This window comes from Apteryx rowi, unplaced genomic scaffold (genome assembly GCF_003343035.1).
Source record: "Apteryx rowi isolate R43461 unplaced genomic scaffold, aptRow1 scaffold_655, whole genome shotgun sequence".
NCBI lineage: Eukaryota > Metazoa > Chordata > Aves > Apterygiformes > Apterygidae > Apteryx > Apteryx rowi.
The window spans coordinates 79,946-98,757 of NW_020450933.1; the positions used below are offsets into that span (position 1 = coordinate 79,946).

General features: G+C 40.6%; 1 protein-coding gene across 7 annotated transcripts in view; it reads right to left on the bottom strand.

Annotated features, from left to right (window-relative positions):
* The window catches only part of USP4 (ubiquitin specific peptidase 4), a 50,415-nt gene continuing 31,603 nt past the window's right edge, over positions 1-18,812 (bottom strand). For 4 of the 7 annotated variants that reach the window (XM_026084918.1, XM_026084917.1, XM_026084919.1 and 1 more), the window contains 11 exons: positions 18,474-18,557; positions 17,653-17,747; positions 6,672-6,863; positions 5,987-6,075; positions 4,743-4,958; positions 4,594-4,664; positions 4,225-4,340; positions 3,175-3,324; positions 2,209-2,312; positions 475-563; positions 1-343 (listed from right to left, as the gene is read on the bottom strand). In XM_026084918.1, the coding sequence (XP_025940703.1) occupies positions 242-343; positions 475-563; positions 2,209-2,312; positions 3,175-3,324; positions 4,225-4,340; positions 4,594-4,664; positions 4,743-4,958; positions 5,987-6,075; positions 6,672-6,863; positions 17,653-17,747; positions 18,474-18,557 (1,308 nt within the window). In that variant the 3' untranslated portion in view covers positions 1-241. Of the gene's footprint in view, positions 344-474; positions 564-2,208; positions 2,313-3,174; positions 3,325-4,224; positions 4,341-4,593; positions 4,665-4,742; positions 4,959-5,986; positions 6,076-6,671; positions 6,864-10,276; positions 10,399-17,652; positions 17,748-18,473; positions 18,558-18,812 lie in introns of those variants that run through there. The other 3 variants (XM_026084920.1, XM_026084923.1, XM_026084924.1) reach the window with 3 other exon arrangements.

Genomic DNA, 18,812 nt, shown 5'->3' on the forward strand with positions numbered 1-18,812 from the left:
CAGATTTTAAAAAGAACTTTATTGAAGCTCCAATATATATTATTTTTGGCCTTTAAACACCCAGGTGTCAACACCTAATTCCCGGCTCTCCGGTGCTATTCTGCAACCCTGAGCACTGAATCTTTCAGTGCTAATTTTTTGCTTGACTCCTACAGAAGGAAGAAGAGAAATTTTCAGATGCCTCAATCATGGCTTTAGAAGAGCGAATGCTAACACGGCGACCGAGCGCTGGAGGTGAGGCTTAGTTGGTATCCATGCCATCGCACTCTTCTGGTGGAGGAGATGGGGCGGCATGTTCCTCATTGTTTCGACGCTGATAAAACAGCACATATGCAGCTTTTGTCTACCAAACAAAGAAAAAAAGTCTGAAAAAAACTGAAAAATATCCACTCAGCTTGGCTGGAAATACAACACCCACTGCAGGGAACCATGCTTACAGCACGAACTCAGAGTAGCTTCAGGCCAAGTACTCACCACTATTTGGTCTTCCGAAGCCACCGATACACTGCTGTCATCAAAGTAGTACCACTTGTCATTCACTTTGTTCTTTGCGTAGGCAGTGTCTGTCAGGAAAACAAACTGTAGATCAGTACTCACAGGAAAACTGGTAGATTGCAGCTGCACTGCAACAGTGACACTCAAGACCATCAAACTGAGTGTGCACGCAGGGCCAAAAGCTAGCTTTGTCAACTGGCCCAGAATCTAGCTCACTAACAAACATATCTTTTAGAATGCTTGCTGGTCTAGCTAGTCTAGAGCCACATAGACTTACACCAGATGGTTGAGAAATAGGACAAAGAAACTTAGAGTAGAGGGGGGAAAAACAGTGTTTGGTTCACCCCCTTGAGCCAGATGTTTCCCAAAAACACAGTTAGATTAAGATTCTGTATTTTCCCATTTTTCACATGGAAGAACAGTTTTCCATTGAGGATTGACCTGATCTAATGTTCGCAAGAGTCTTGATTCAAGAGGAAAGTTGAATTAGAGATTTTTATGACTCTATGAATCCTAAAACATATCCTCCTTCGATTAATGCTGTCTTACAGTGACATAGCCTACTAGTTAAGCACATGTTGTCAAACGGGTTTTCACCATCCTCTCACAGTAAAATGCTTCTGAGTGGTTCTAAGGGTCACCTATAGCATGAATCTGCCCAAAGAACTCTATTTACAGATGCTTTTCTTCTATGCTACAACAAAAACAATGACAAAACATGTACTTGTCATATATAACATGAAGTTTTTCTCACATCTAATGGCATAACATTGCCCCTGTACCTGCTCCTTATGTGAGCACTTATCACAGTGTAAAGGATGTGGACAATTTATTGCAAACTTATACCACAAGTGCAACCACGAGGTCCCAAGTACCCCAAATTCATTTGTAACTTATTTTAAAGAGAGTCTGGAACAAAGGAAAACGAAAAATAAATTCTGCTGTAAATTTCAGTTGCAGCAAACAGAAGCCAGGACAGCAGATGCAGAAACGCGCCGGACCCAAGTGCTACTACCCAGCTTCCTGACAAGGTAGGCCCTCTGCTCTGTTTCTCTGGCCTATGCATGGCTCTGCTGTTTGTCAAAACTTGTCCGACCAACCACTGAGAGCACATGATAAGCTCCTGCTTGGCCAGCAGGCAATCACTGCTGAGGCTTGTAATACTATGCACACACACACTGGATGAGCAGCTAGACTCTAACCAACTCCAAGCCTCAATTTCTTACCCTGGAGTACCCTGAAGATTCCCCCACCCCCAGCATCCTCCAGTAAGAAGCTCCCTTCCATGGTTGGATATTCAGTGTTGAAGTCAAGGCTCTGCGCAAACTGGGGAACACAACCACACCCTCTAAGGACTATTAACCAAGGTCCCACAGATACTGCAGTCAGGCCTGAGACAGCTGCAAAATTGCAAACTGTCTAGTTGCTCTGTAAATCCTAATGGGATGAAAGTTACCTTCTAGTACCATCTACATACAGAAGACAGGTAAGTTTTGGATTAGAGATTCTTGGTGAGAGCAGCTGCAAGCTCAATCATCAGATTTACTCCACATATTCCATGTTCAAATTTGTTCCAGTTTAGCAGCTTTATCCATCTCCTATAAACTCTTAACAAGGGAGAGGAGCCACAGCAGCCTCCAACGTGCAAAGCCCTCCCCTGACCCTTCTGCCTATATTTCCTTGCATACAAAGGACGGAAAAGCAGTTACTCACAGTGGCCTACTCCCATGGCTCCATAATGATTGGAAACTGCAATGAGGTCATACACATATGAGCCTGCTCTCGGGTCACAGACAAACTCGGACATGTTTAAACCCCTGAAAGGAAACCCAAAGGTATCAGCACACCAGTAATCTGCACATACTGAAGAGTAATGCCTGACATCAGTGAAGCTCTGCAGCCAGCCAGCACTGGGAATAGAGAAGTGTTGAGCTCAGCTACTCAACAGCTAGATATTATCAATGTAGAGACCAGAAATATTGCACCTCCCACACAGGGCAGGTCCTGGTAAACACACCAAGTGCTGTCAAGAGATTTAAAGGGAGGTGCTGAATAAAAGGAAGCTCTGAATATGTTGCTGGGCAAGCATGAAAAGTGAAAGACTGGAGGAATAAGGAGCAAGCTTCATCCTGCAATAGGGTGCTGACAAGTGAAAGGCAGAGGGAATGAGGTAGGCTTTCATGTTATGTATGTGCAGTCCTCAACACTACAATGCAGCTCTGCCCCAAAAATGTGCTAAATTCTCTGCAGATGTCTGGTTCAGCAGGAAACCCATGTTTTAGCCTGTTTTCCAAAGAAAAAGTATCTGCCAGTAACTGGAATTCTTTAAGATGTGTAGAACTGATTCATGTTAAGATTAACCCAACCAAAAAAATTAACCCAGAGCAATTAACATTCCTATTTCCCTAGGAGCATGTCTACCATGTAACATATCATCCTGGCCCACCTCACTTCTCAGGAGCAGAGCAACTGGGATCACAGCAGCAGATAAACTGCTGACATGCCTTGTGCCTGGAGACGATTACCTGAGTTTCACTTGTGCCTGTTGTCTTGCAGTTCAAACCCAGTAGATAGGGCTGTTCCAATTACAGACTTAATGACAAACATGCACAAGAGTAAAATCAGAAGTAGGTTTCTCTTGAACAACTCCTCGTGACTAGCTTGAGAGAAGAGTCCTACCTGATGGGGAATTCAACAACAGTGTCAAGTTTATCCCTCCAGTATCTGCTGTATGAGAAGCGTTTTAAATGCACAACCAGAATCTTGGGCAAAGACCACAAATCAAACTTCTTTGTGGCTTGTTGATGTTTCTTACAGTTAGGGCAGTACCTGAGGAAGGAGTACAAACAAGGAAATGAATGACTATGTTAAAAGAAAAACTTTCACCCTTCTTTTAAAGGATGCATTGATAATGCAGTAAAGCCCCTGCTATAGAGAAGGCATTTTAGGCTTGGGTGATATGGAGGAGAAGAAATTTTCTCAGAGCTTTCCAAACAGCAACCTGCATTCACTTTGTAGTAAAAATGTCCTAGTACAAGTGCATTAACTGAACACTGTTCAAAAATTATTTTTTTCATAGAAAAAGGTTTAAAGATCCCAATATTCCTTTACTGTTTCCTCAGCTGAAAAAACAGGTAAATGTTGCATATACATCTACAACATGTAACTGGAAATTAATAATAAACAATCACGTAATGCAACCAGAAGTTAATTTCATAATACAGCTAACAAACTCAACTTCCAAAAATATTCTGCACACACAGTAATGATGTTTTGGTTATTTTAAGTCTGTCATACACTCTCTACAGCCACTTGGCTACAACCCCACTGGACTAGAAAGTTTTGAGAGAATTAGGAGTGGCTTGGGTCTGGCACAAGGTCAAGGTAAAGCAGAGTTAAACCTGAAGGTAGCCATATGCTTTCACTCTTTGCTACCACAACTATTTTCTCTCACACTCCCTGGAAGAGACAGGTACACTGGGGACGTTAAAAATAGCCTGATCTCAGGAAGCTACATGCCCACTGCCACCTTTTTCAATAAAGGCGGGAAGCTAATTACAGACATGGGTTAATAAAAGGTATTTATAGAGTCAGCGACTTAACAGAACTAATAGATTTCCCATAGACGAAGACAAAGCTGGGAAACTATCAGAATATCCCAACAACTAATGTGAACTCAAATAGCTATGGCTTTTTAATGGAAAGTGAGAGGCACGAAGAGAATCTTACCAAGGATCATGTTCACCAAGTGTTTCCATAGTAGTAAAGAGCTCAATACAGTCTCTGAGGGCTACTACAGCCTTCTTCTTCTGTGGTTGTAACATACTTCCATGCTTTTCAAATGCCTAGTGAAAGAGATGCATGATTTATTCAATTCCATGCAGACTTTAATGCTTAACATCATGAAAATGAACACACTCACCTTCACCATGCTGGCCATGTCTGGCCCTTTCCCCATCCACAATCATCTCAAGCTTCCAGCCTTTCCTTTCTTGTATTACAAACTGGCCTTTCTGGTCTTTCCACCTCAGGCATGACCCCACCCAGTAAGTACCATGCAAGTTTACAGAATATTTATGAAAAAAGCATACTACTAACCTGTGACTCCTGTTCATCAAAAAGCAGCCTCCGCATATCAGAATCCCAGTCAATAGCAAGTGTAGAAAAAGCTACAAGAAAGAACAATGAAATATTTGTTGTAAAGTTGTAAGGAGGAGGAAGAAAAAAGATAACAGAGTAATAATTACCATTCAGTTTTAGTATTTTCCCTTCTACAATCACGTTTATCTCAGAGGTCCCATAGGAATTCACATGGCTAAAAGTGAAAAGCTGCTTCTTGCGAGGCTGCAGATCTCTTGTTGACTCAATCTGCATACAACCGTCAGCGTGGCAGGGATCAATTTCTGCCAGCTTTTCCTTGCCTTCCTGTCCCCCATCCTGATGTTCCATCTCTTCAATTTCACCTAGCAAAATTTAAGACAAGCACAATATTAAGAGCTTCAGTGAAAGTTAAGACTGACAGCCTCATGTTGACAAATGTTTGCACAAGCCTATTACAACAGGCATGGGCTACTTGCACAAAGAAATGAAATGAAAAACATGCAAAAAACAACAACTACAACAACAACAACAACAACAACAACAACAAAAGAAATCCATGCTTGCTGATCAGCTGCATCTGAAGCTATATTCTATCCTTTAGCAGATGCCAGATAAGGTCCTGGGTTTTATATCCTATTTGGGCAAGTATCAGGAATGATGAAGAATGCTCAGTTCACAGTAAGTTAGTGATCACACATACTGAAAGCACACCCTAGCAACATCCCAAAAGAGAACCAGCAAGGTTGCAGCTGGCTGTCTTTACAGAAGAGAGGAATATGCAAGTCCTCAGTGAAGTTATTTCCATACTTTGGAGAGAAAAACAAAAGGCAGATTTTCCCCCATTTTAGATTTTCCATTTAACTTGCTTCAATTGTTACTCTCGCAGCAGCACAAGTGAATCCCTTCAAAGGGGAAATGGAAATATGCAGTGCCATCACCAAAAAAGCTTCCTTATAAGCATCCACCTATCCATGAGACCCTGTGACCCTAGGTTCATGAAGTGGAAACGGTATTTTGCAGTCATTTCTCCAGAAATTGTCTCATGACCTAACAGGCCAGCTTTACCAAAGGGCATACTAAAAAAGGAGTCTCCTCTAGATGGAGGCACCTGAACACCTGACAGAGAACCAAGGATTTATTAACAGTGGTCAAGATTAATGCACAACACCTTGTTGTCTAACTATTTACTCATGTCTCTGATATCTCTTGAAAGGAAAATGGTCTTAAAGAATTCTTTGTGGTATGGTGACTTAGAAGTCCTATGCAATAGCGTGGTTTAATGATTGTGCAGAAATATAAGAATCCACTGTAGCTTAAACCCATTACACATAGTGCAAATTCAAGACTAATAAAAGCCTGATGCTTCCAAACGTTTTTGAAAGGACTTTACCTTCAGCCACACCACTGGAGCCATTGCAGGTTCCTTTGTCTGGGCAAGGTGTAGAGTATTCTTCTGCCAAAGGGAGTTTCACATAGCGGCTAAACAGGGGGAACACTTTTATCACACATACATACTGCTGCTTTACATCAGAAAAACTGCATCTTCTCCACTATCAGTGATAATAGTCCTCACTAAATCCCCACGACAAATCAGAACTATTTTGTATAGCACCATTTACAGGCCAAGATCTCTCAAAATGAATCAGTGGACAAGGACAATTCAGTAAGCCGATGTTGTTTCACTGCTTGTACCCAGTTTTACTGGCGGCAGACGGAACTGCAAAAATATCAAGTTGTGGTGGCCCCATTGGATTGAATCTTAGTCTGAGAGCCCAGAAAACACAGTCCAAGTTCTGTTCTTGATCTGTTTTGCAACATCAAATAGGTAGCTTCCCCTGTGACCGCCCTCACCAGCAGTATCTTACAGCCTGCTTTTACAGAGCCCAGCAACCCAAGGCCTTGAAATATCCATGGTGCCTCTAGTCATTATTGTAATACAAAATCTGGGTGATACTTCACACATAAAATCAAAGAAAATTCTTCCCGTTAAAAAGGATGTGATGATCCTATTACAGTGTAATTGGATGAGTGAACACCAGAACTTTGCACAAGATTCAGTTACAGACATGACTTACCTGATCTGCTCCAAAACCACACTGTACAAGTAATCCAGAGTGAGCTTGTGTTTCAGTACAGATATTAATAGTGGCTGACCAAAGAGTACGGTTCCTGAAGTATTGCTGGATTGCCTCACTGTCTTTTCCCGAAAGTAAATGGAGAGAGTAACATATTCTGAGCCATCCTCACTTGGCTTGCAAACTTCGTATCTGTTTTAAAGACAGAGGAATGGTTACTTCCATTACCAAAGCAAAGGAGGCAGAAGCAACATTAACTTGGTCCAACAAAACTCACCCAACAGGTTCCCCCAAGAAGGGCAAAAAGGATTTTACACTTTCTTCATGCTACAAACACAGGAGCTTCAAACACTTCTCACAATGGCACAGGATACATGCCTGCTTTGGACTGTCACCTGCCCTCTGCCTTTACCTCCTAATTCGCATTCATATTGTCATTCACCTCTCATAAAACATTACCCTGACAACTAGCCATCGCTTCAACCAGAACAAGATGTCAGTAAAAATACCTAATGCACTTTTAAATTCCCCAATGATTGTTCCTTCTGGAAAAAGAAACCCTGTCAATTCCTCATGTCTTACATTCCCCCAGCCTCTTGTACAGTCTATGGCCAGGGCTCATATCACTGATCAACCAACTCTTCAGAAAACCAACAGTTCGGAAACATTGTTTCACAGAAAATCCAAGGACAGTAACACACAAGAAACATTCTGGAAGAAAACAATCAACTCTGGAGAGCAGTCAGATGGATGGTCAAAATAAACCAGAAGCCTAAGGCACAGCTTGTGCTACTGGGTGAAACACCATATCAGATATTTGCAGGTATGAGAGCCAAAGGAAACCATCAGGTCCAACGCTATTGCCTTGTTCACTCGCAATATGTACTTAGGACTATTCATTACAAAAGAACTTGCTTTCAGGGATGCCAAGTCACACTGCCCTTTAAACAATCATTTGGCAAGTCACCTGCCCCAGACTTATCTTAAAACCAAAAAGTTTAGTAAGTTTTCATGCAAGTAAGATGTCCTTATACATAACTACCAAGATCACAATCACATCTCTGAATATACCAACTCTCAACAGCTCTTTCATCACTCAAGCCACTTCCCCTCTCAAGAGTCAGAAGGCAGACTTTTTGTTCCTGTCTTCAGCATGCCCTTGTAGAGTCGTGAGGGGAACAAATTTAAGAGTTGTGGTTCCATTCCATACTACCTGAACAAAAAAAGAATCCCAGCCTGAGGCTTGCATTGAGTCCAGCCATGTCAGTAGAGTACATGAAGCAAAATATCCTTCCAGAAAGTCTCACCCCAACCCAATGAGACCTTTAGAGGTCAGAGTCGGAATACAAGAGCCCAATACAAACTGCTGCTGAGGTTTCCTGTCCTACCAATGCTATAAACCTAGACAACAGCACTGGATTCAGTTTGCAACTTCTAAAGGTTCCTGAGAAACAGCACCACAAGAAGTTGAATTATTTTACTTAGTACAATTCAAATAAAAGACCACATTGAGTCACAGAATATCATCTACGATTAACTCCAGGTCCTGTGAGACCCTTAGACTTGGCTTCTGCAAAACCAAACCGTACGTGACATGCCCAAGATGCACACATTCCTCCACATGCTCGTGACTGCCTCTTACGCCACCTGGGCTAAAGCAGCCCCCATTTATACTCTGCTCTCACGCAGGTCCCAGATAAAGACCTTCTCTGTGTGACGGAGCAGATGGGATAGAAAAAGTATTACCCTTATGCAAGTGTCATCCATCACAAATAACCTTGATACACCAGCATGCTGTAACCCAACAACATTCTGCAAAAAAGCACCTCCAAAGCTTCTCAATGGAACATAAACAAGACTACTTAAATGCACCTCTACCCACTCAGCTAGAGACTGGGCTCCTCAGAAGAGCTTTTACATAGCAGTGATAAAAGCAGACACTTGATCAGTATTTGCCACTTTCTGAATCTCTTCAGCAACATGCCCTTCTAAAAAAATTCTAAGATAAAATATTGTATCTATAGTTTAAGGAAGACTGTAGAACTAATACTAGGAAATACTGGACAATAAACTGTACTTCTGTACCTTATAACTTAATTAATATAACAGAAAATAAAGATGATGCTACATCAGACTGACTTTTGAAACCATGTTGCTTATAGTCATTAGCTCATCTGCTACCACACTGTCAGACGTTGGCCAGTTGCCCTTATAACTCATGTCAACTTTTAAAAGCCTGAAAATCGCTAAGCAATATTAAACAGGGTATAACTTGACTAGTCTTCATCCTGACAAAACAGCACCATGAAGGCTTCAGGTCTGTCTTATTATTCAGAAAGGAGGCAGTGAGCAATGAAGTAGTTAAATTTGCAAGGGAAAAGTTAATTAAGCTTCCTAGAAGAACCACAGAAAGACAATGTAGTGCTAGGTGAAAGGATACTGAAAGCAGAAAATACTCTGAGCTAAGTGCCAAGCTAATACATGCACTGTATGTTATTCAAATATTCCCTCCAAAGTGCTGGGATATAAATAGAAAATCAAGCTGGGAAAGACTATGTAGGTTACAGGTCAGTATGCAGCAACACTCAAGAAAACAAGTATATTTTGTAATACAACAGAAAACAGTGGGGGGGAAAAAAACTATTGTGGAAGCTAGCAACACAGATGCATTTGAACAAGATCGCTACTACACACTAACTCAGAAATGCAACTATCAAATTATAGTAGATTCAAAAGTTTGCAAAAAGAATGAACGGAGGCCTGGAAAAAACTGGGCGAGAGTGCTGTGCAGTTGGATTTCTTCAAGGAAATGGCCATACTCCTTACTGTCATACTACCAGAATAAACACACAGTCAAGTAAACTAGGAGATAGGAAACTGAAAATGTAACAGAAAGTACTTTCTTCATACAATGGGCAGTTTGCCCTGTAGAAATCTGTCACAGGATTTTGTGAGAATCCTAGAAAGGAGGAAAATTAAAAAGGGAAAGGGATTTCAACATGCAAGTCTTTTTCTGAAGGTTAAGAAGGACAAATTCATTTTGGAAGGGATACAAACCCTCATTTCAAAAAAGTAAATCCCAATTCGGAGAAGTGAGGACAAGTTTCCCAGATCAGCCTACTACAGGATGTCACACATCTCAAACATTTCATACAAAACTACTGGACTAGCTGGTTTGCTGACCTATCCGACACAGCGCAGTAATTCTTGCAGCCTCACTCACGTTACCAAAACTGCTATTTCTGCAGGCAGTCATGGTTTTCAAGACCATAAACTCTTCTAACCACAAAGCACAGCATGTTGTAAAAGAAGGTAGAAAACTTGGTTCATATGGCAAACTAAATATTTTATTCAAACGTACACATCTTTATAAGTTAAAGGTGACCTGCAAATCAATTTGTCAAATTTTCATCAATGTGAGCAACACGTGTAATATAACATGCCCCCATTAGCCAGGCTAAGAAAACAGGGGTATCGGTATATAATCAAGTCATTTTTCTTCTTAGGCCTTAAGAACTAAGAAGAAATAATAAAAAAAAAAAAGATACCCTTGCAGTACTGGGCAGCAGAGTTTGTTTTTGCAAATGTTACTTACCTGACCCCTTGTAGGCCGGCTCCAAGCTCCAGCAGGATCCCTGGGTGATGTGATATCACCAGCATGGTGCATGCTGGAGTGTTGCATTGGAGCAGGAGCCGGAGGTCCTAGTGGGGCTGGACTTCATGGAACCTAAGGAAAAGAAATAGTAAGCTTTTGGTTATGTGCTGAATGCCGGTCTCTGCTTAGCCTGGAGAATGAGAGCATTCAGCACAAACACTGAAGTCATTTTGTCAAATTGATTTGCAGACCACCTTTATGTAAGTGACTTTCTGATCATATGCCACAGATTTTCCTGTCCTTTCACAGGAACAACATGCCTCTAGAGAAAAATTTACAATGCTGTGAGAAGTGGGCTATTCCCATTGCTCCTTGGCTGCACTGCCCCTATATGTCATGCCAGCAACCTTACTGCAAGTCTTATATCAGAGCCCTTTATTTCAGTATTTTACTGCCTCTTCCCTGATGTTAATTATTAACAAATCTTGCATCAGTACTACACTATATTTCCAAGCCTATCATGAGGGAAAAGAGATGAGAGGAAAGCCCTATGAAAGAAAGGGCTTGGAAAACTGCAGTCCCAAATTCTCCTCCCATTACAGGTGACCTGGGAAAAAAAAAAGTGCATATTTTTGTTCTGTTGTGCAAAATCAGTTAGGTTCATTTTGGGATGCATATGAGAATTAAATCACTTAAAAACCAAGAAGCCCAATAAACATTCACATTTTTGTCCTCTTTTAGAGGCTTTACCAGCAGAGAGCACATTAAGTAATAGCATAAGAATCAGTAAGCCAGAAAGAGATTTGTTGAAGCAAAAACATATCTTACGATCCAGTGCAAAAATTTGTTTATTACTGTCCATTTAGCTTAAATTCCAAATCAAGTCCAAGGGGATTTTGCCCTTCTCATCCAAAGAGTCAGGATCTACCACCACTTTATTAGGATAATTTGCAACATATGTCTCTGTTCCAGATGCTCTGAAAAGAAGGCTAGCATAAATTTCCTGATATCTCTACATTGAAAACAGAAAAATACAGCTTTTCAAGCCACTGAAATCACTTAAAAATATATATATATATATATAAGCACAATATTTTAAACTTCCCCTATGCTGCACTTTTCACAAACAACAAGCATTCATTGTCTCAACAGCACAATCTAGACTAAAGCATCTATGCCTGCAGAGCCTGTCCATTGTCAAACAGCTATAAGCAAAACAATAAAGTACATTCTAGCTATGTTGCTCTGACTGCTCCGTGTTGTGTGATTTCCTGTTTAGTAACACTAAGGAATAAAGCATTTTGCAGAAAATAAGATTCTGCTCAGCAACCAGCTAATGCTGGGGCCTAAATCCAAACATGAGGTTTGACAGACACTGGTGTCGAAAGTAACACAACAAACTCCAGTTGTTGCATTGTCCTTTTTTTACCATGCCCCTGGAGGGGCACAAACCTCCTACAGTATTTGATTCCTCCTTGAATTTGCAATCGAGACAAGTGTTGCTGGTTGAGAATCGCACAGTACTTTAAAACAGAAGTCTGTTGAACCAAAGGGATATTTTTCTCATATGCAGACCCAGGTCTGGCTACTGCTTTCAACAAAATAAACCTGGATAAAGACTGTAAGAGACTGATCACTTATGTTAAAACTCTTCAGTCCTGATCCACCTTAAGGCAAGGCTGAGAGAGGTATAAAAGACAAGCTTCCAGGTTAAGTCATCAAAAGGCTCTGAAACTTCACAGGCATTTCAACAACTGATTTCAGTTGCAGAAGACAATCACCCAACTTGTGGACGACAGCCTCAGTTGCAAGGCCAAGAAAAGTATTTGTAAAAAGGCAATTTGATCAAATCAGTCTCCAGTTCAGAAAGCGGGTGAGCCTGCCCCACTGTTCATCTCCCAGCTGTGCTCCAGCTCTTAATCAACCCCACTGAGAACAGATGAAACCCAGCAAAAATCACATACTTGAAGATCTGCCGGACTCTGCGGGGAATCCACTTTGGAGGGGAGAAGGAGAGCAAGGAGCAAGACATACCCACTCGGATAGTAGCAACCCAAGAAATCAAGAGCCTCAGGGCCTTGAAGCTCCCCCAGGTGCTACATACTTGCTCTTTACCTTCTCACACACTAGCAATAGCCAGGGACGACTATTAACACAACCTTGTTTCGATTCTGCCAGTGAAAGGAGGAGTGCTTTTGGGATGAGGAAACTATTACACAATCAAAAAGACAATCTAAACTCTGGTATGAAAACTGTGGCTCTTTATTGCAGCTTCTCTCACAGCTTTCCTTGTGCAGAGTTCAAGAAAGAACAAAGGGATCTGTGAAGACACCCAAATTCAAAGACCCAGCAGTGTAAATCTTCAGGCAGGGGACAAAAAAAAAATCAAGAGGACCAGTTAAACTGCTTGCAATTTTTCAATCTAAGTTTTGGGAAAATACACTCGAGAAACCCATTTCTGAATACGTTATACTGATTAAAATACATTTTGAATTGCTCACTGATTTGTGCTTTGTTTTCTAGCCAGTAAAACAAGCACTTTCAATCTAAATCCAATTACTTCAAAACATAGTAATGAGATATAGGCATTACAATCTGAAAACCAGGAGGTCTGCCATTGGACGTTGCTGAAAAGTAGTAACAGTGGTTAGTATACAAGAGGGACTAGAAGTTGCAGAGATCAGCAAAACACAAATTAGGGAAAAGTCCTACTGAGTAATTTAGACAATGAATATCTTTAAACATCTCATGTTAATTTAAATACAGGATTTTAAATTGTAAGACATTTCTTATTTAACACAAACAGCGAGCTAATGGTCTTCAATAGTCATATCACAAGTTGTATTTCATGCATCAACTTTAAACACTTCTAGAACTACTTCTAGGTTAACGCTCAGTACCTGAGAACACACCCTGCAAAAGATACCATGAAGAGCAGATATCTTTCTCCAGGTCAGTTTTCCAGCCAATAGTTGACATATCTCTTGCTGAAATTTGCTGCCCTACGGGCACAATATCCCAAAAGGGTGTAAATTTCCCGTTTGATTTGTAACACAGGTAAAAGTAATATTACAAATCTGTCTTTCTTATTACGCAGATATAGAAACTGATACATTTTAGTCTCACTACATGAAGCAATTAGATGACCCAAAGAAATTTTGGGGAAAAAAATATTCAAAACATGGTAGAAGAACAGCTTTCAGCAAGTTTCTTCCTTGAATCAATTCCCATCTTCTCAGCTCAGCTGAACACTCTAGAAAGTCCTTTTTAGAAGTTTATTTTGTGGCAATATCAAACACAAATATAATGATACGAAACATTTGATAGGTTAGCATGATTTGTGGAACAGTGGGGGGTTTTAAACTGTGAATTTCAGGTGAAACTACTGTAGATGTAAACCATTAAACAGGAATACTTTATCATAGACAGCAGTTATGTTCCTTTATTAATATAAATGTAGTTTTCTTTCAGAAACAGAAAGTGATATACACCACAGTTTAACTAGGGATACACCACTCAACCACATCAGTCTGGAAGAGAAGATCTCTCTCAAGCTAAATGTTGTAGAATACATATAGGCACACAGAGCTATGCTAATTGATAATAATTGAGCCTTTTCCCTCACTTCTCCATAGGATGAGCCTTTATTTAAACCCAAAGAACAAAAAATACTTTTCAGGAGGCACCTGGATCTTCTTGAGTGACTAAAGGGAAATGAAGCATTTCTCGATTAAACATGATTTCAACAACAGATTTTTAGTTTCAAGTGGAAGCAAGTTCATTCTTTAAATGCAGAAGAGGCTGAAAGACAGATATTTGGAAATATTTTTGATTCCCCTGTTTAATAAGTGGCAAGATTATTTGCATGCAACCTTACAAGATAAATTAAGTTGCTGAGATATCATAAACCCCTGAAGTTAGCAGGAGTACATGGGTGATCTAAGCGCATCACAAGGTTGCCACTTTCTTTGGCAACACATCACATAGGGTCTTCCAAACAGCAGTAAGCCCCAATCTGACATGTTACAATTGCTGTTAATAAGTTCTGCCAGAAAGATAACGCTCACGCCACATCTTGAGGAGCACTTTTTTCAGAAATGCCTTTCAAGCAGCCCCTGCTCCTGTTTCTGAGCCATCCCCCCAGTCACACCGGTACAACCGTGCGTGGGGCAACAGGGTAGACCAGACTGAACAAGAGAATGATTATTTTAATGCTGATCTATATCCTGATCCAGTTTATTTTCCAGCTCCAGAGTTATATCAACACAACTCAGATGCAAGACTGAACACTTTAGGTTACTCATCTAGCATGTAAGATAAGCACAAGCTGTGTTTTCATGCTTAAAACATAATAAACAGGAAATTTGAGGAATGAAAGTTAAACCAGTCAGGTTGGAAGGAACAACTTAAACAAGGAACACAAGGGGAGAGGACAGAGCTGCTCACCACTGCCCTGTTTTGGAGAAGAGGCCCACAAAATAAATGTGCATTTCAGTGCCTGAGTCCAGGCCCTGGAGAGAGAGTAGCTATGGAAGGTGCAAGTTACAGCTGCATTTGCTTCTGATTTAGAAAAGCAAGCAGACTACTCGAGAGAAATCCCAGTGACTAAAACGTACAAGGGCCAGTGTAACAGCTGCTACCACCAGGGGTGGGACTCTGAGGGAGTCCCTGCTACCTCTAGCAGGTATTAAAAATACCCTTCCTGCAAGAAGGAGAAAGCAGAGATGCACCTCATGGCTACAAATCAATTCAAAAAGAAACAACTTTTGAAGCAAGCAGAATAAAAATATTGATATTACTTTGTTAGGCGTGCAGGAATGTTTTAGCACTGATGTACCAAGTCTAAACAGAGAGAATTATCCCTCCAAAAAGCAACTTGGATAATTCTTATAGTCTTGAAGTTTAAGATTTGGAAAGCTATAAAAGCTTGTATAAGACAGTTTCAACTTGATGAAGAGTTAATTAATTCACACAAAGCTCCAGAGCTTCCTAAATATGAGGAAAAGTTAAAAACACATACTGCAAAGGAAAGTTAAAGAAAGCCATTATTTCTTATCACAGAAAAAGATACCAGAAATACATAGGGCATTCATTAAAAAGATTGCATATTTTCAAACTGACAACAGTAAGAACATGCTGAAGGCAATGAACAACAAATTAAGATAGCTATTCTTAATTTCAACTGAGTCCTTTAATTTTTCAAAGGAGGTTCAAAATTTCTGCTGGCACCACTATGTTCTCACAGCCCACTCAGCTCAGACTCTACAAGCAAGAAACAGCAAAAGGGTAAAAAGACCCAAAGAATTATTCCAACCGCACTTCAGAAATGAGTTAAAGACCCACTCCGATCACATTTTTTTCCCTTGTAATGATCTCAACACAAAACCGATGTATTGTCAATCTCTCCTTTCACACCAGTCTCAGCAAACACAAGACCTTAAATTCCACTCTGTTTTCATCTATTAAGAACCCTCACATTATTAATACCACTCCTTAAATGGTTCAAAACCAGATCGTCTGTGATAAAAGTAATTATGCATCTGCCCTTAAAGAGTTTTGCTCTTTACGAACAAGTGTTTCTCTGTCATGTTTTTGAGACAAGACTCTGTTCTTAATATAAGAATGCTGTTTTTTAGCTACAGGTTAGAATATGAAAATAAAACTTTGCATAGCATTTTCTTGGCAGCATCACCATTAAAGGAGTTCCTATGCACAACTTCCCCCTGACTCCAGCCCCAGGGCCTGGCTGCTTGCTCTTGCCCTCACAGTGCTCAAATCATCTTAGAGGGGCTTACGTGGAAAAATAAGATTAGTGAGATTTCTTCCTGCTACCGCTCATCTTTCTTGTAGGGTTATTTTTAACCCAGACCAGTTCAGTGATCTGACTCACATCACCACCTCATTTACAGTTGGGCAAGGACAAAAAAGGAAGTGGTGACTGCAACCAAAAAATATATACATGGAACCACAGCTCAGCTAATACTTTTTTTTCCCCTCGAGGAACAGAGCTACTCCAGACATAGCTGTTAAGAGTTTTCCATGGAAAGGATCTATATGCAGGAAAATGTTTTTTGTTGTAACTACTCTGTCCATAGAAGTTACAGGAAGAATCCCCTGCTGTGAGAGGGGGAGCCGGGAGCCTGTGCAATGTTTGCAAGCTGTGTTTAAGGAAAGGTCATCTTTCTTTCTTCTCTACATTTTACTAGCTTTGAAGAGAGACTTGCTTACAATGACTTTAAAATACTCTGACAAAATGGTCTTCACAGAAGCCAAATACCCTTCCAAAGCACCCTACCTGGCCACACCCTTACTTGTAATTGAAGAAAACAACTGATACGACAAGAACTTTCAGAAAACTCAAGATGCTACATCTCAGCAATGAGGTCACGACAGCTGGCATGACAGAAAAGTGCTAAGCAATGTGACACGGCATCCTTTTGAGTGAAAGGTACACCCTGCACCAGAGCATACTCATGCAGGACTTCACATTGGCACAATTCTGGAGAAACAACATACTGACACTGGAACATTCTCACAGAAAAAGAGAAAGACTGGACTTCTGAAGGTCTGGATTTGACCTCCCAAGTTCCAGGTTCAATTGCTGATCCCCAAAGTCAGTGTTACTTTCTGTGCAGTACTTCAGCTTTCCAGTTGCAATAGAGGAACAATACTTTTGTTTTCCTCCATATTTCGCAGATGACCCAAGTCAACTTGTACATCAAGCACAACCAAATCCTTGACTTAAAGTCTCTAGGAACCACTGAGGCAGGTCTACTCAGTCCTTTACATTAGATGCAAACAGCAGAAGCGCCACTCAAAAGTCTAACAGAAAAATCACAGTCACAGTTAGCTCGGTGCTATACCAACTAGGTTGGATGTTATGAGAGGCAGAGTGTAATAGCTTAGACTTCATGTTATGCTAATAACCAGCTCCAAGGCTTTTGGCTTATTTGCAGAAAGAAAAGTTGGTCTGAGCTTGTCTAACGCCAGTGGAAGTGCAACTGCAATCCAGATACAGATTATAACCTTCAGTTAATAACTTTCTGCAAGCATATTTGAGAATACAGAACAAAAAGCCCAAGTTCATATCACCAGGGGCTGTGACTTCCTTTTTGTTAGGAAAACATCTACCAAACATTGCACATGCTGATCCGCTGCAAGGAGAGGTGCTGCATTATTAATGGGACACACATATGTAAAGCACCTCTGGACTTCCAAACTAGAGCCTAGTTGGAGGCATAAGGCACAAGAACAAGAGCTGCACTGGAATGGGTCTACAGGAAGGCTTACATTTTGAGGAAAAAAAGATTCAAGCTTTATACACTGAAACCAAAACAAGCATTCTGTAGCATTCTTCACATCATGGTATACTCCCACTTTACTCACACAAAAATGTCGTCTTTTGGCATGATATGATTTAAACCTTCATCCATTTGGAAGATTTTGTGGAATCGATGATTATACACTTCTGTCACCACCATCTAGAACAGCAAATGATATTTGCAAAGAGATTATAGCAAGAGTTTAGGTAGCTTAGGCAAACTAATTTTAAATTCAAACAGTTTACTCTTATTCCTTCTCTTGCAGAATTTTCAGCACACCTAACAGAGCAATGATGTTCTCTTTAACAGCAACCAGTAGCTGATCAGCTATATTCATTAAGATGGATCAAAAAAACAAGGCAAACAACAGGTTGATTTTACAGAGGTACTGTGCAGATGAAATTCCCAACACTTGCAAGTCAGCCTGATGGAAACAGCACAGATTCCTGCAGCAGGGTGGCAACAGACCAAGATTTCAGGCACAGATCACTCACACTTATAATTGAATGAGACCAAAACTGGAGTGCTACACTGTCACCCTGAAAACACCCCAAGGCTCACCCAATCCCTTTGTTGTTAAAGGATGTCCCACAAAGAGGTGGGCCCAAAACAGACTTTGAGCATCTCTCATTACTAAGAAATCACACTTAATGTTAGGGGAGCTGACTTTCTGCCCCTTCTCTTAAACCTTCTTATTCCAATAGAAATGTCAAAATGAACGCAGACTGTTTCATGCAACTTTTCATTTTACAAAGAGCAGCACTCAAACTCATGGTTTTGTCACTATTCCATTATTTTCTGCTTATCACCCATCTAAAAGCCAAACCAAAATGCTTCATAAATAACATACATTTATCACAGTTACTATGTTGTGTTTAACCTTACATTTTCTGCAGGAACCCCAGATAGTTTGGAGAGTGATTCACACAGGTCTGAGATGGCCCCCATCATTGGCACCACAAACCGGTACTAGAAACAAAAATAAAATCGTGCTTACAGCAGTCAAAATAAACCCAAGTTAGGCAGAAAATGAGCAAATGGAAGCCCTGAATTTATAGCCATGCTACAGAAGTTAAGCTCATTGCCATGCTTCACTGCCCTCTGGATCTTGGTTCTACCTTAAAGACAACACTATAGGAAGGAAGGAAAGAGCCCTAAAATAACTGGACTCCTGCTTTGGTCAGGGAAAGAAAGAGAGAAAGAGAGAGAGAGAGAGAAAGAGAG